Source organism: Hemibagrus wyckioides, linkage group LG24 (genome assembly GCF_019097595.1).
Source record: "Hemibagrus wyckioides isolate EC202008001 linkage group LG24, SWU_Hwy_1.0, whole genome shotgun sequence".
In the NCBI taxonomy this organism is placed as follows: domain Eukaryota; kingdom Metazoa; phylum Chordata; class Actinopteri; order Siluriformes; family Bagridae; genus Hemibagrus; species Hemibagrus wyckioides.
In genome coordinates, this window is record NC_080733.1 from 21,053,308 (window position 1) to 21,069,087 (window position 15,780).

Below are 15,780 nucleotides of genomic sequence, written 5' to 3' on the forward strand. Positions count from 1 at the left end.
ATAGTATCAATCTTATCTCAAAAACATTTAAAAGGAAATGTGTGACCTTTTTTTGCTAGACATCAATCTCCTAAAACAATTAAAAATCTCCTGCAGTTTTAATCCATATATTATCGGATTAATTAGAGGAGGAATAACAAAAGGTATAACTGAGAGGATCATGGCAATAATGTGTGGAATTTGCTTTGACTCCAGTCTGTTGTTTATAATTTCAAAGCATGCATTGACAGAAAAATTTATGAAAATGAAAAGATGTGGTAAACAGGTCTGTAGAGCTTTTTTTCTGAAATCTTTAGAATTATTTAAACAGACAGCAAGTATCCTAATGTACGAGTAGATTATGAAGATCACTGGAGGAAACACAGCAATGCTGAAAATAAAAAGTCCCCAAGAGTTATTCATAGATATTTCACCACAGCTTAATTTAACAATTGAGAAATTGTCACAATATATTCTATTTAATTTATATTTACACAGCTGAAGTCGGGATGTTAAAATAACAGATATACCAACTTCACAGCATGGTAAAAACCATGATAAAAATATTAGTTTTCTGACAGTGGATGTTTTTATAATAGTTGCATAATGTAATGGTTTACAGATGGACACATATCTGTCATAGGCCATAGCTGATAACAGGGTGAACTCTGACTCACCATATGTGTATATGCAAAATGCCTGAACTAAGCACCCTTCATAATAGACAATTTGTTTTTCAGACAGTAAATCAGTGAGCAGTTTAGGATAAAAAGCAGTTGCACCAAAGAGAGCATTGCAAAGCAAAGCAGCAATGAAAATGTACATGGGCTCATGGAGGTGTTTGTTTGTTTGTATGATTAAAATTATAGCAGTATTAAAGCAGATAATCATTATATAGATGATGAGAGTAAATATAAAATAAACATATTTGTAATGTTCTAAATCCACATGTCCCTCCAATGTAAAATATGTAGCATTTATAGAATAATCCATTACTTTAATCAGTTAACCCATGTGATTTTGTGGTAGTCAGTCAGAGAGCATAGCAAAGATGAAGATAAAATGCATCTGTGCTGAAGAAATCAACTTCATGAACATTTATCCTCTCTCATCTACATCAACATCAGAGATATTTATAAATCTCATGACTCATTTTCCTTAGTGATTTACTGAGAGCAACTAGAAGACATATCCCACCTCCTTCCTGACAGTCACCATCATAACTCTGGCCTATCGATAACGTCTGTGTTTTAAATAAGTTTGCTTTTTATAAATGTTAATGTTCTCTTAAATTGCAGAGTGATTCCAACTTGAATCACAATTGAATACTACTTTATGTTGTTATATGCTGTGCTGCATATACACAGCATGTTGTATATAAGGACAAATCCCCAAATCATAATCATAGTCCATAGTATAGTTCAGAACTGGTAAGTAGGAATATATAAGGATAAACCATCCTCAAAAACCAAGAAACAGGTCTAAATTAGGGATGATAGCAAGTAGTGGACAATGCATTTCAGTTGATGGAACGAGGCAGCTCTTAAAGTCATGTTTTTCCAATGCCTCAAGCCAGCTGTGCTCATTCAGCTCACATGCAGGGACAAACACCTTACCTCTAAACTCTCTGATTGATTTAACCATCTCCACTGACCACCTACTGCAGAACTGTACATCACCGCAATCAGAGGGCTCCATTCCCAAGATTAACACCACTGGTAAGCTCTTACAGTGCTTCATTGATGAGTGGATGACACCTAGGCATCCCCACAGACTCGCTGCTTCAACTTCAGAACATCCAGGCCATCAACCGGGGTCCCAGTGGTTGTGGCAACATCTCTATGCCAACTTAAACCCACCTTCTTCACCTATTCCACCAAGCATCCTGTCATTCTGGGCCTATCGTGACTAAAGTGCAATGACCCATAGTCAGCACTTCTGTATTATAATGGCCCAAGCTACTGCCATCCCCACTTAGATGGAGTGCCCAGAACAAGACGCATCCTCCACGGTTCCACTCAAGTGAACTCCCCCATTGGTCCTACAACTGCACTATTGTGCTGCTAGCACCCCTTGTTTTAGTGCCTCATTAATGACATGTTGAGAGATATGCTGGGAAGATTTGTGGTGGCCTACATAGAAAATATCCTGCTATACTCCCCATCATATGAGGCCCATGTCCCACACATTAGTAAAGCTCTCTGCTGCCTCTTTGAATACCAACTGTATGTAAAGTGAAGAAATGTAAATTTCACCAAAGTACCATCTCATTCTTCTGGTCATTAGATTTGGTCACCATGTATCAGGCTAAGGTTACAGGGATGGTAGACTGGCCAACCCCATGCACAGTCAAGGAGCTGTAGCAATTTCTGAAGTATACTAACCTTTCATCCAAGGATTTAGCTCTGTCACACTCTCTCTAATGTTTTTGCTGCACAGCAGTCACTACCATCTGGGTTTAACCCCATTGCTAACCAAGCCATGGCCCAGATTAAGAAAGCTTACACAGGAGCTCACATGATCAAGCACTCCTCCAAGCCCTTAATTGTGGAGATATATGACTCTGAGACCTGTGTGAGGGCCATCATCACACAGCACATTGGGGAGAAACCCAAGATGCAACCTGTGGCCTTATTTTCCTGCAAGTTATCTCAGGTTACGACTGTGGTGCGTCTCATCAGCAAGAACGACGAGTCAGCGTACAGAGAGGAGGTGCAACAACTAACAGCCTGGTGTAAAGTCAGCAACCTGTCTCTGAACGTGGAAAAAAAGAAAGAGATGGTCGTTGACTTCAGGAGTGACAATTTTCCACTGAACACCAACGGGTCCAACGTGGAGATCATCAAGAGCACCAAATTCCTTGGTGTTCACCTAGCAGAGGACCTCACCTGGTCACTCAACACCAGCTCCATCACCAAGAAACCCCAGCAGCATCTCTACTTCCTGCGAAGTCTACCTCCCATCCTGACCACCTTCTACAGAGGGACCATCGAGAGCATCCTGAACAACTGCAAATCAAATTCAAATTCAAATTTTATTTGTCACATACATTTACATACACAGTACGACATGCAGTGAAATGTTTTGTACGACTGTCCGGCATGTAAACATTTATAAAAAGTATGTGAAAAAAAGAGATCCATAAAAATAAAGATAACAATAAAACTAGAGTATCTTAAAAGTATAAAAATAGAAAATAAAGTAAAAATAAAATATACTATAGATACTGTAAATAAAAATATGAAAATATAGTTGTAAATAAAATATAATATAAATAAAAATATGAAAATTTTTTATATATATATATATATATATATATATATATATATATATATATATATATATATATATATATATATATATATATAATATACTAAACAAAGTGGTATACACACATATATACACATAATGCAGACATGAACATGAAGGGATGTTTGTGTATATGGCATATATTGAGGTGATCCAGTGTTTATCATTACAGTGTCCATGTGCTGGAATAATTGTATAAGTGACTGTGTCACTATCTGGTTTGGGAATTGCATGGTGTCGGATCGCAAGGCCCTGCAGTGGATAGTGAGGACAGCTGAGAAGATCATCGGAGTCTCTCTTCCCTCTATTATGGACATTTACTCCACAATTTGCTTCCACAAAGCAAATTTGGACAGCATTGTGGATGATCCCACACACCTCTCACACACTCTTCACCCTTATGCCACATGTGCGCACACACACACACACACACTGAACTGAACTGAGTTGGACATGGATTCAAACACACAAAATTGATCATGTTTACATGCACATGTCACTTTACATTGATCTTGTTTACATGCACACGTCACTTTAAATATTTGTATGTTTGTATCTGTCATTACTAAAATAATCTCTGCTGCTACTATTATTAACTAAGATAACATTCTGCTGCTATTATTCACTCTCCCTACCCTGTTTCCTCACTGGCTAACACTGTCAAACACTGTCCTTTTTGCACGAAGTTTGCACGATGTGTCTTGTTTGTCTGCACTGTCTTGTCATTCTGTGCACTTATGATGTATGTTTAGTTTTTTAAAGAATTGCACCTTAAGTATAGTTTAGTTCTGTGTTTGCCCGTGTCACCTATACTTTGTTTTGTTCTGTGTAGCACCTCTGGTCCAGGAGGAACGTTGTTTCATTTCACTGTGTACTGCATCAGTTATATATGGTTGAAATGACAATAAAGCTTCTTTGACTTTGACTTTTCAGGCAGAATACAACTATTACATCAGCTACTGGCAGTCAAGCTGGCAATGTAGACTCATGAAAAATGGAGACACTGGCTGGAAAGGACCATAGACTTTTTTATGATATTCACTTCCCATAAAAACCTGGCGTTCCTGAGAGATGCTAAACACTGGACTTCCAGATAGGTGCACTGGTCCCTATTCTTTGCACTCTTTAACTTCACAATTTCATTTATTGACATTTGCATCATTGCGGCCATCTAGTGGCAGATTGACCAGTCGACCCCACACTCTTTCAACACCTGATTCTTCCCTCCTGTCTTCCCAACTGGCACTTTGTGCCAAATGAACCATTGTGTCTTTTAGAGCACCACCTGGACATCCAGCATTCCAGTGATCATAACCTGCTTTTACATATTACAGCACTGCCTTGTCTTTGCTAATTTACACACTTCTATAATATTACTCATAGTAACCTCTGACTGATGAAGGCGTATGTCATTAGTTTCAACATTCAATTCAAATTGCTTTAAGGAAATATAAAAATTCAGAAAAATATAAAAATTTCACAATTCATTTTAATTCTCAATGAACAGGCATGAGGCAATGGTGACAAGGAAAAACTCCCTGTGAAGATATGAGGAAAAAACCTTGTGATGAATTAGACTCAAAAGGGAGCCCATCCTCTGATCTGGGTGACAAAGAAGAGTGGGATTATAAATAATGTACTTTCTACAGCTGTATGTAGTCAAGTGGAGTTGTGTAATCAAGAGCTTTTGCACATATAAATCAGCATAATTTCTGAATTCATTATAGATTTGAAACTGATTGCTTCCTGCCAAAGACATCAAATGTTCAATGATTGACTTTCAAGTTCAAAACCACAACCATGGTCTCCAAGTGCTTCTATCCATAGAAGTTCAATATATCTCCAGGTGAGGCCCACCAAGTGTTGTGACTCCAACCAGAAATAGAGTATCAGGATGGATCAGGCAGTTCTGGAGAAAATGAATCTATCTGGAACACTGGGAGCTCAGGAGTAGCATTTGTAGATCAGCAGAAATAGACAAAATATTAGGTATGCTTGAGATCATGTAATGGTTAAGGACAATGTACATTGTGTGCAGGCAGATTGCCTTCACAATAAGGAGCTCAGTGAGGAAAGTGCATTCAGCTGATCATTCTGCTCTCTGGTGAGCCCATGTATCTTGATTTTATGCCTGTCTAAATCTAGTATGGATTGTGACAACTCTTGCAGTGTTTGCAGGGGTCAAGATATCATTCAAATGTTTAGCCATATACTGTATGGCAAGATTGATCATAATAGAAAAAAGTAGTAAATACGTAAATATCAAAATAAAATATAACAGTGATAAAATAATCTATAATTTTAGTTTCACCTTAAAACTGTTAATATTCAAACTTATAAAATAATTTGACTGAACATGCTTTGTTTCATTTCTGTTTAAAACTTTGAAGGTCTCAACTACTTTTTTCACAGTTACACTGACTCAGTCATATTATAAACATATTCAAAGCATTAATTCTGAAGGGGTTTAATTATGAGTGCTGTGTTTATGTGCTGTAATAAAAGGTCTGGGGAAATTGCCATCTCCCAAAGAGATTAATGGACTGAAGATTCCCATGCTGGATGACAGTCCTGTGTCTCTAACAAACATGTTTATCTGTCCTTTATCATAACATTATGGATCAGGAAACTGGCTTTTGGGAACTTGATGTATGGGGAATTTTTAATGCCTTGTGTTTTCAGACTATTTATACATAATATGTAAAATGTTTTGTATGAATATAAAAACTTTTAATAAGAGTCTTTTTATAATAATAATAATAATAATAATAATTATTATTATTATTATTATTATTATTATTATTACTAGTAGTAGTATTTTTATTTAATAAAAGTATTTTTGTATGTATTTTGTATTAAAATTAAAATTCATAACCATGCCATTTATTCACAAAAACATATTTAGTAAATTGAGTAATTTGTCGCATCTGTGTAACAGGACATTTTACTGCTGAAACTAGAATATAAACAAATTCTGAACCATGATGATAATTTAAGGTACCTAAGGTATCAAGGCAACTAAGTTTAATAAAGAAACTAGGTTAATTCTATAATCTTTAAAATCACTACCAAGGATCCTACAGAAGGCACTTCTTCAGCACAGTAAAGTATACTGATGTGTTTACAGTAAAGTATTTATTTGTAAAGTATTTGGCTAATGTTTGGCTAAGTTTACACAAAAATTAAAATAGATGTGATTCTATAAACATGGCTATACAAACATTGGCAAAACTTTACAAAGTTTATATACTCTAAAATTAAGCAGTATAGTCTCTCGACCTGGAAGAGGAAACGTTGTTTTTTTAGCTTTTCATTAAATTCCAAATTGTTCATCTGGCTATGTCTAATGCTTGATTTTGCATGGTGATGGATTTTTTCTCTTTTTTTTTTACTTATTCACAGCTCTCTGATCTTCATGTTGACTTTTTTATTTTCAACCAAAATGCAGTCTTGACAAGCAAAACCCAAGGTAGACCAAGAGTACCAAAAAGAACCAAATATTTAGTGCCATAGGGCACACGTGTGAAACAAGAAACACCTTCAATCACGTCAACATTTCTGAACAACTGAAAAATGGATGGGTTCAAAGAAAAAGCGCAATGTTCTAAGTGGGTTAACAAATCTAGATGTTAATATCAGGAAATGAAATTATGATTGTCTCATATCTTTTGATCTCAAATCCAAATGTTTTTACTATAAAGCAAAAACAACAGGAGAGGCCTTGCTGTTCCAGTACTTTCAGAGGGACCTGTCTGTAACATGCAGCATTACTGATTACAGGAAAATCATAGAATCAGTAAATAAACCAGCAGGAATTCCATATTAAAATATTGGTGTTAAACACATAGAGTGCAACATATTGTGTTCTAAAGCAATGTTTGGAATTACTAATTGGAAAACATTTATTAAAGGACAGAAATGTACTGCTCATGTAGAAAGTTAGTGTTCAATAACTTTCTGGCATACATGTGTCTTACTTTTGCACACCATTTTCTTAATTCTACTCAGAATATCCTTCAGTTTCAGTCCATATATAATGGGATTTAATAGAGGGGGAATAACCAGATTTTCCAATGACATGATCATACTGAAAATGTGAGGCATATTTTCTTCTAATCTAGTGTTTATAATTTCAAAACATGTTGTGACTGAGAAAATAATGAAAATTAAAATATGTGGGAAGCAGGTTTGTAGAGCTTTTTTTCTGAAATCCTTTGGATTCTTTAGACAGACTGAAAGGATTCTCATATATGAGAAAAGGACAAACATCAATGGAGGAAACACAGCAATGCTTAAAACAAACAATCCGAATGAATTACTTACAGTAAAGTCTCCACAACCCAGCCTAATCATTGAACTATTATTACAGTATATTCTATTTAATTTGAATTTACAAAGCTTACGTTGATATGTTAAAATTGCACAAATGCCGATTTCACAGGAAGGAAGAAACCAACAGCAAAATAAAAGCTTTTTAACAGTGGACATTTTCACAAGTGTTGAATAATGTAATGGTTTACAGATGGACACATATCTGTCATAGGCCATAGCTGATAACAGGGTGAACTCTGATGCACCATATGTGTATATGCAAAATGACTGAAATATACAGGATTCAAAAGAAACAACTTGAATTTCAGACAAAATATCAGTCAGAAGTTTAGGATAAAGAGCAGTTGTTCCAAAGAGAGCATTACAGAGCAAAGCAACAATGAAAATGTACATAGGCTCATGGAGACATTTGTTTGTGAATATGACAAAAATGACAAGACTATTAAAGGAAATAATCAAGAGGTAAATTGTGAGAACCATTACAAAATAAACATATCTGTATTTCTCCAGCTCCACATGGCCTTCCAGAGTTAAATATATAACATCAGAAGAATTATTCATGACTGTCTATGCAGTAATTCAACAGAGTCTAAAAATAAATGCGTTGATATAATATTCTCAACAATAGAGACACATTATTAATTATTCAGGCTTTTTTTTAGCAGAAATGCTTGGTGCATGTAGCATTGTTACTGGTTGAGAAAACAGGCTTGTTATTATACCCTCTCAGCTTTCCAGTTTATGAGAAGCCACATGGGACATTATTAGCACATATTAGCTCACACACATGAATATGATTTTTGACATGCGTATGCAAGAGAGACATTGACAAAGACACTCTTTTAGAAGACTCTTACCCTAGGTAGTGAAATAAACTTTTATGCTGTTACTGTACACAATGCTGGATTTGGGCTTTTTGGCTTTTAATTTTAATGTTTAATTTTTGACTAAATACTATAGTAGTGGGTACAGGAATTCACATACACATTTTTTCTGTTAATTATCTGCATCAAGTGTTAATCTGGCCTCAGTGGAATCTGAGTTCAATACTTTGTTCCTAAGATCCAAAATCACCTGCTTATTCTGCTAGTTAAACCCAACTTCATTACAGATCCTGGGCTTAAAACCATGAAAGCTAGCTAAGCAGTGATGGATTTGCTTGCAACAAAATCCGGAAAAGGAGGGGAAATGGGGAAGTTATTGTGTAGGTCTGGTTGGTTGCTGGTGGCAGCAGGGTGCTGCAGTCCATGGGCATGGATGCAGGAGGAAAATGAATCAAGACAAGGCAGGCTCAGGGAGCGTATTTGCAAAGAGCAATGGTAATAGGGGCTGACCCCACCAAAGCCCAACTCCCATCCCTCTCTTACATTTACTGCATTGGGCAGATGCCATTATCATAATGGCGACTAACATTTTTATCTCATTTTTTATACAACTGAGCATTAAGGGCCAGGCTCAAGGGGCCAGCAGCAGCAGCCTAGGGTTCAAACTCACAACCATCCAATCAGTAGTCCAATGCCTTAAACGCTGAGCTACCAGATCATATTTTCTCTCTCACTGAGGTGGGTGAATCCAGGGCAGTTGGTGTTGTAGTAAAATCTGGGCTGGCATACTGGTGTTGAGTGGAGCCTGGGCACTTCCAGGACCAGTGCCACATGATGATGTCAGGATAGATTCAGAATATAACAAAACCTCAATTCACCAATGCTTGGTTCATTGGGAGGCATTGGGATATGCATTTGGGGGAGTGGTTACTACTCATCTCACCTATCCACTAATTCAGACTGACCAGGGTTTCAGTCATTAGCAAAAGAAGTGTTTGTGGATTGGTCTCAAAAGAATTGGACCTCATAAGGCCATTAGATCAAATGGCATGAGGGCATTGCTTTTTGTGTTAATTCTGGTGGACTAAGCATGACACCTGGAAGCAGTGCCTCTCCTCAACATCTCTGCATGTAATGTTGCAGAAGCACTCGTCCATGCTATCTCCTGAGTCAGGATCCCGAAAAAGACACTGACTGATCAGGGCCCATCTTTCATGTCACAAACACTATACAAGCTTTACAAATTGCTGAGAATTAAATTGATTCACACCGGCGTTTAACATACACGGATGGGCTGGTCAAACGGTTGGAAAGACTGCAAAGACTGGAAAGGAGGTTTTTGTTGCCTAAAAAGGGAGCACCCATCCAGTGGTCAGAATCTTGCCAGCTCAGGTAAAGTCTGCACTCTGTGGTGGACCTCTCTCCCTTTTGAGACAAATGACACAGACATAAGGTTGGGAGCCATGTTGTTCCAGGTGGTGGAGGGGGAGCAGCACTCCATGTTTGACATCACCTGCAACACTAGTTTAATTAAAACTGAGAACTGTAATGTGTACATAGATGGTGGTAATGTTCAAGTATGTATGAAGAGGTAACATTTTGTATTTGCTCTGAGTCATTTCTTATAACGTTGTTACATGATGCAAAAACTAGTTTATGCTTTTCCAACACTGAAATGTCTTGCTGTCTGGATGTTCCATTAGGTGTATCAACCAGCCCCAGATGGTACTGTGAAACATTAGAGTAAGTACTTGCACCAGACGGTTTTTTCATATTACCGCTATGTTATAAACACTGCATTGATGCCTGGTAAATTTTGTAAAACTGTATACTATAGACATAAGCAGTAGTAAGTGTGCTGAAAGGAAATAGAGTATGAGTCATTTCTCTCATATCAAAGAGAACATTAGCAAGCTTTCCAGCTAGTGTTTGCCTGATAGATCCAGATGCTGTACTTCTTATGGGAGCTTCTCTAGAAAGACCTTTTGTGTAAAATGTTGATAAATGAAGCCCTTCATTTTGTGATGCCTTTTCTAAGAGAAATAGCATAATCCTATTGTTTATTTATTTATTTATTAGCAGTAGTAATTATCAAAAGGTTGTGAGTTTAAATCCCACCACTGCCCAGCTGCCACTGCTGGGTCCCTGAGTAAGGCCCTTAACACTCAACTACTCAGTTGTATAAATGAGAAAAATGTAAGTCGCTCTGTATTAAGGCATCTGCCAAAATGTCGCAAATGTAAATGTAGTAGTAGTAATAGGATTGTCGTTGTTGTTGCTGTTGTTGTTGTTAGGGGTAGTGCTACTGGTTCTGGTGTTGATAAAATAGGGCAAAGAAAGTTAGGTTAGTATAACAAAGGCTAAACTGACAAATTAGGAACTGAAAAATAATATCAGTGTGTGGCATTGTGGTATTCTGCTTCATTTTTGTATTAGACCAACTGTAAGTGAAATAATGAAGAACATGTACAAAAATTCACTATAAATGTGGTATAAAATGTATAATTTTAAAAAACATGCATTAGTTTAGTAAAAATGTATTACTAAAAAGTAATACTGTACTAATATACAGACTTCAAGACTTCAGACTTCACTATAATCAGGCTTTTGTTTTCACTGATATAGATTTATTACTCATTTTAACTGTTGTAATAAACTGCAGGGATCAGAACAGCAGGAATCCATATGATATTATAGACCAAAGTATACTGACATTTATGTTAAATTCTGTCACAGAACAGTTGGACAATCATTTAAAGAACACAGAACATATTGGAAACCCATAGTGTTTCCATTCAGTTTATTAATGCAAACAGAGAATATATCCAAAGAGCAGTCGAATAAAACTAAAGTTGTTCATCAATGGTCAACAATTTGTTAAAAAAACTTTCTTGATGATTGATGATGAATTAAAGCACTCTAAATAGAATAGCTTAAAAAGATATGTGTTCTTTTCCCAAAACATCCCTTAATCCGATTAAAAATTTCCTTCAGTTTCAGTCCATATATAATGGGATTTAACAGAGGAGGAATAACCAGATTTTCCACTGACATGATCATGGTAATAATGTGTGGCATTTTTCCTTCTAATCTACTGTTTATAACTTCAAAACATGAAGTCACAGTAAAACTCGTGAAAATTAAAAGATGTGGTAAACAGGTCTGTAGAGCTTTTCTTCTGAAATCTTTAGAGTTCCTTAAACATACAGAAAGTATTTTAACATATGAGAAAAACACAAAAAACAATGGAGGAAAAACAGTAATGCTTAAAAGGAAAAGTCCATAAGAATTGTTTGCAGAAATGTCTCCACAACTCAGTTTAACAATTGCAAAATTATTGCAATAAACTCTGTTTAGTTTAAACCTACACATCTTAAGCTGATAGATTAAAATAATTCCCATAGTATTTTCACAGCAAGGCACAAACCAACAAAAAAATAAGAGTTTTTTCACAGTGGACATTTTAACAAGAGTTGTATATTGTAATGGTTTACAGATAGACACATATCGATCATAAGCCATAGCTGATAATAGGTTGAACTCTGACATGCCATAAGTGTAAAGCCAATAGGCCTGAAAGACACAGGCATTAAAAGAGACTATTTGACTTTCAGATAAAAAATCCATCAGCAGTTTGGGGTAAAAACCAGCCACTCCAAGAAGAGCATTCAAGAGTAAAGCAGCAACAAATATATACATGGGCTCATGCAGATGTTTGTTTGTGCATATGACAAAAATGACCAGAACATTACAGCAAATAATTAATAAGTAGACAATTAGGCTGAGTGAAAAATAAACATATTTGTACTTATCCAATTCTACATGTCCAACCAAATTTAAATATGTAGCATTAGTATCCATGAACAGCCTTTAGGAAATCCATCAATCACTAAAAATGCATTTAACAGCAGGTCACACCAATGAGTTTATATTATTCAGGTAACTTTGAACTAAAAATGTGCTGTAAATACAGTGTGACTTACTGTGATTAATAAAACAGATTCATGTACTTTTATACATTCTTATTTGCATGAATGGTTCTTAGTGGTTCAATGACTGACTGTCACACTGCTAAACTCCGCCCCTTTTTTAAAAAAAAAAATTAATCCAGTAGAATATACGTATTTGATAGGCCACATTATTTGGGGCCAAACAGACACCTTCCTGATGGTATTACATGATGGATAGGTATCTACCTGTGTTTCTTAGCACTGAGGACATCATTTATCCTGACCAAATCTCCAACACCATTTGCAGAAATGCAGCTGAAAACCTGCAAAGAACCTCCACCATGCTGCACTGTTGCCTGCAGACACTCATTAATTTACTCTCCAGTCCTTCTGAAACAAACTGCCTCCCGCACCCCATTTTTCTGCAGCCGAGTTCCAATGTTTTTTGATCAGAACACACTGCTGTGGTACTGTAGTCACCAAGTCCAGTGAAAAGAAACTTGCATTACAGTTTTAAAGGCCTTCAGTGGGCAGGCCTTGAAGGTGTGACAATACAAAAGCCTTGAGGTGATACTTTTAAAGAAAAAATCCTTGGAGTCGCCCACCAACTGTGAGCTGGTTCAAAGTTCCTGATAACCATTTGCTTCATTCCCCATTTGGTGGTGAAAGCTGGGATATGTAAATGATTATTCAAAGAGAAATGTGTGTTACAATACATTCTAGGGTGAAAAATACGCTTTGAGAGTTCTAAATAGCTCTCACAATTCATAAACTTAGCATTTTATCAGCTTGTCTAATATTGTTAATTGTTTTGCCGAAAGAGAGGATAAACCTGTTTGTTAAAACACCCTACAGCTGTGTTTAAGACTTCCCTGGCAAAGAAGAGGATAAATTAAATACTGTTCTGTAGTGGTTCTTTGATAGAGTGACACTCACCAAATCATAGCTGAGTTGAAGAAGTTCAGTCTGGAGTGATTTCAAGTAAGCAGCTCTATCCAGGTCACGACACCATCTGTTGTGAAATCACCGAAGCAGACCAGGGGACTTGGAAGTAGCGTTCAGCAGGAATGTTTTATTGTAGATCAGAACACACTGCGGTGGTACTGTAGTCACCAAGTCCAGTGAAAAGAAACTTGTGTTACAGTTTTAAAGGCTTTGAGTGGGCAGGCCTTGAAGATGTGACAATACAAAAGCCTTGAGGTGATACTCTTAAAGAAAACATTGAAATCCTAAAAGTCGACCACCAACTGTGAGCTGGTTCAAAGTTCCTGATAAACATTTGCTTTGATCCCCATTTGGTGCTGAAAGCTGGGATATGTAAATTATTATTCAAAGAGAAATGTGTGTTACAATAGATTCTAGGGTGACCTCAAAATATGTTTTCGGAGAACCCCCATGCAGGCACGGGGAGAACATGCAAACTCCACACAGAAAGGTCCCTGCCTGTTCAAACCCAGGACCTTCTTGCTGTAATAATAATAATAATAATAATAATAACAATATATTATTAATATAATATTATAAAAAACAATAATATAAATTATAAATTAAATTATAATATAAATTAATAAAACAAATAATAAAAAATATATTATTATTATTACTATTATCATTATTAGTCAGGAAGGATAGTGGGACTTTTATATTAGTGACAGTCAGAAAGTCACTAAGGAATTTGAGTCCAGACAAAATAGTATAAATGTGCTCTGTGATCTGAGCTTTTTCTCACCACAGTTGTAAAATATATTCATCTAAATTATGAAGGGTAATTTTATTTTATTTTATTTATTTTTATTTATTTAAAAATTTATGGAAGTCACCAATGTTTCATATTTAATACTAGATGGACACGTGGATTTGGAGAACTACAGATATGTTTATTTTTTAATTACTCTTACTGCGTACATATCGACCATAGTATTTAATACTGTTGTCATTTTTGTAATATTCATGAACAAACACCTCCATGAGCCCATGTACATTTTCATTGCTGCTTTGCTTTGTAACGCTCTCTTTGGAGTGACGGCTCTTTATCCTAAACTGCTCATTGATTTACTGTCTGAAAAACAAATCACTTCTTACCATGGGTGTTTATTTCAGGCTTTATTTGTTTATTGGTATGCTTCATCAGAGTTTGCATTGTTATCAGCTATGGCCTATGACAGATATGTGTCCATCTGTAAACCATTACATTATGCAACTCTTGTAAAAATGTCCACTGTCAGAAAACTCATATTTTTATCATGGTTTTTGCCTTGTTGTGAACTTGGTGTAGCGTTGATATTAGTATATCATCTTCAGCTTTGTAAATTCAAACTGAACAGAATATATTGTGATAGTTACTCAATTCTTAAATTAAGTTGTAAAGAAATATCTGCAATCAACTCCTATGGACTTTTTGTTTTCAGCATTGCTGTGTTTCCTCCAGTGACATTTATAATCTACTCGTACATCAGGATACTCTCTGTGTGTTTGAAGAATTCTAAAGATTTTAGAAGAAAAGCCTTACAGACCTGTTTACCACATCTTTTCATTTTCATCAATTTCTATGTCAACATTTGTTTTGAAATTATAAACAACAGACTAGAATCAAATCAAATTCCTCACATTATTGCCATAATCCTGTCAGTTGAATATTTACTTATTCCTCCTTTATTCAATCCCATAATATATGGATTAAAACTGCAGGAGATTTTAAAAAGCATCAGGAGGTTGATTGTATGGAAAAAGAGGACTGGAGGTTTTTTTTAGATGTAAAATGTTATTATTATTAGTATTAGTAGTAGTAGTGGTAGTAGACTGGTAGTAGACTGGCATTTATGCGTTACTGCAATGAAAAAAGCAGAAAAAGGGAAACCTTCCTTACATTAACTGTAATGCTGAACATTTAACAGATAATAATGGAACAAATATTTTCTTTGTACTCATGCATAATTTAATTGTGAATGGGAAGCACTTACAACCGCAGATTAAAAAATTATACGTTATACATGTTGGGTTTAGTTACTTACTGATTTCTTATTTAAATTCCATCTTTGCATTTTCAAAAATCTATGAAAAATAAGTATGAAATTCTATAATTATTGTAGAACAGATTTATTATTTTAGTTTCATGCACAGATTCAGCCAAAGCCTTAACCACTTGAACCACCACTGGCCTTTAAAAGCATTATACCACATTAAGGAAAAATGGCGGCAGCATTTTAAAGTTAATCCAAATGTATATTCACTTATTAATAATATAATATTTTTAGTGCAGTCTGGTGTATGCAGTCAGCAACTTTTAATTTTTTTAATTGTACGTATTTACATATAGCCATAAATGTATGATGAAAGGATAAATATTTACTAAAACAAGTATTACATAATCCCGGTTTTCTGTTACT

General features: G+C 35.6%; 4 protein-coding genes across 4 annotated transcripts; 1 reads left to right on the forward strand and 3 right to left on the reverse strand.

Annotated features, from left to right (window-relative positions):
• Positions 1–27: 27 nt before the first annotated feature.
• On the reverse strand, positions 28–978 carry LOC131345338 (olfactory receptor 6N2-like). The gene has a single exon (XM_058378180.1). The coding sequence runs from the start codon at positions 970–972 to the stop codon at positions 28–30; it is 945 nt and encodes a 314-aa protein (XP_058234163.1). The 5' UTR covers positions 973–978.
• A 6,249-nt stretch (positions 979–7,227) lies between these two features.
• LOC131344995 (olfactory receptor 6N2-like) lies at positions 7,228–8,181 on the reverse strand. The gene has a single exon (XM_058377605.1). It carries the CDS (start codon positions 8,179–8,181, stop codon positions 7,228–7,230), a length of 954 nt encoding a protein of 317 aa, XP_058233588.1.
• Positions 8,182–11,363: 3,182 nt separating this feature from the next.
• Positions 11,364–12,305, reverse strand: LOC131344996 (putative gustatory receptor clone PTE03). Its single transcript, XM_058377606.1, has one exon. It carries the CDS (start codon positions 12,303–12,305, stop codon positions 11,364–11,366), a length of 942 nt encoding a protein of 313 aa, XP_058233589.1.
• A 1,898-nt stretch (positions 12,306–14,203) lies between these two features.
• On the forward strand, positions 14,204–15,145 carry LOC131345367 (putative gustatory receptor clone PTE03). The gene has a single exon (XM_058378220.1). The coding sequence runs from the start codon at positions 14,204–14,206 to the stop codon at positions 15,143–15,145; it is 942 nt and encodes a 313-aa protein (XP_058234203.1).
• Positions 15,146–15,780: the final 635 nt, after the last annotated feature.

Bases quoted from the DNA above. Each gene is read 5' to 3' on its own strand.
- LOC131345338 (XM_058378180.1), bottom strand. From the start codon at position 972: ATGGATTATTCTATAAATGCTACATATTTTACATTGGAGGGACATGTG.
- LOC131344995 (XM_058377605.1), bottom strand. From the start codon at position 8,181: ATGAATAATTCTTCTGATGTTATATATTTAACTCTGGAAGGCCATGTG.
- LOC131344996 (XM_058377606.1), bottom strand. From the start codon at position 12,305: ATGGATACTAATGCTACATATTTAAATTTGGTTGGACATGTAGAATTG.
- LOC131345367 (XM_058378220.1), top strand. From the start codon at position 14,204: ATGGAAGTCACCAATGTTTCATATTTAATACTAGATGGACACGTGGAT.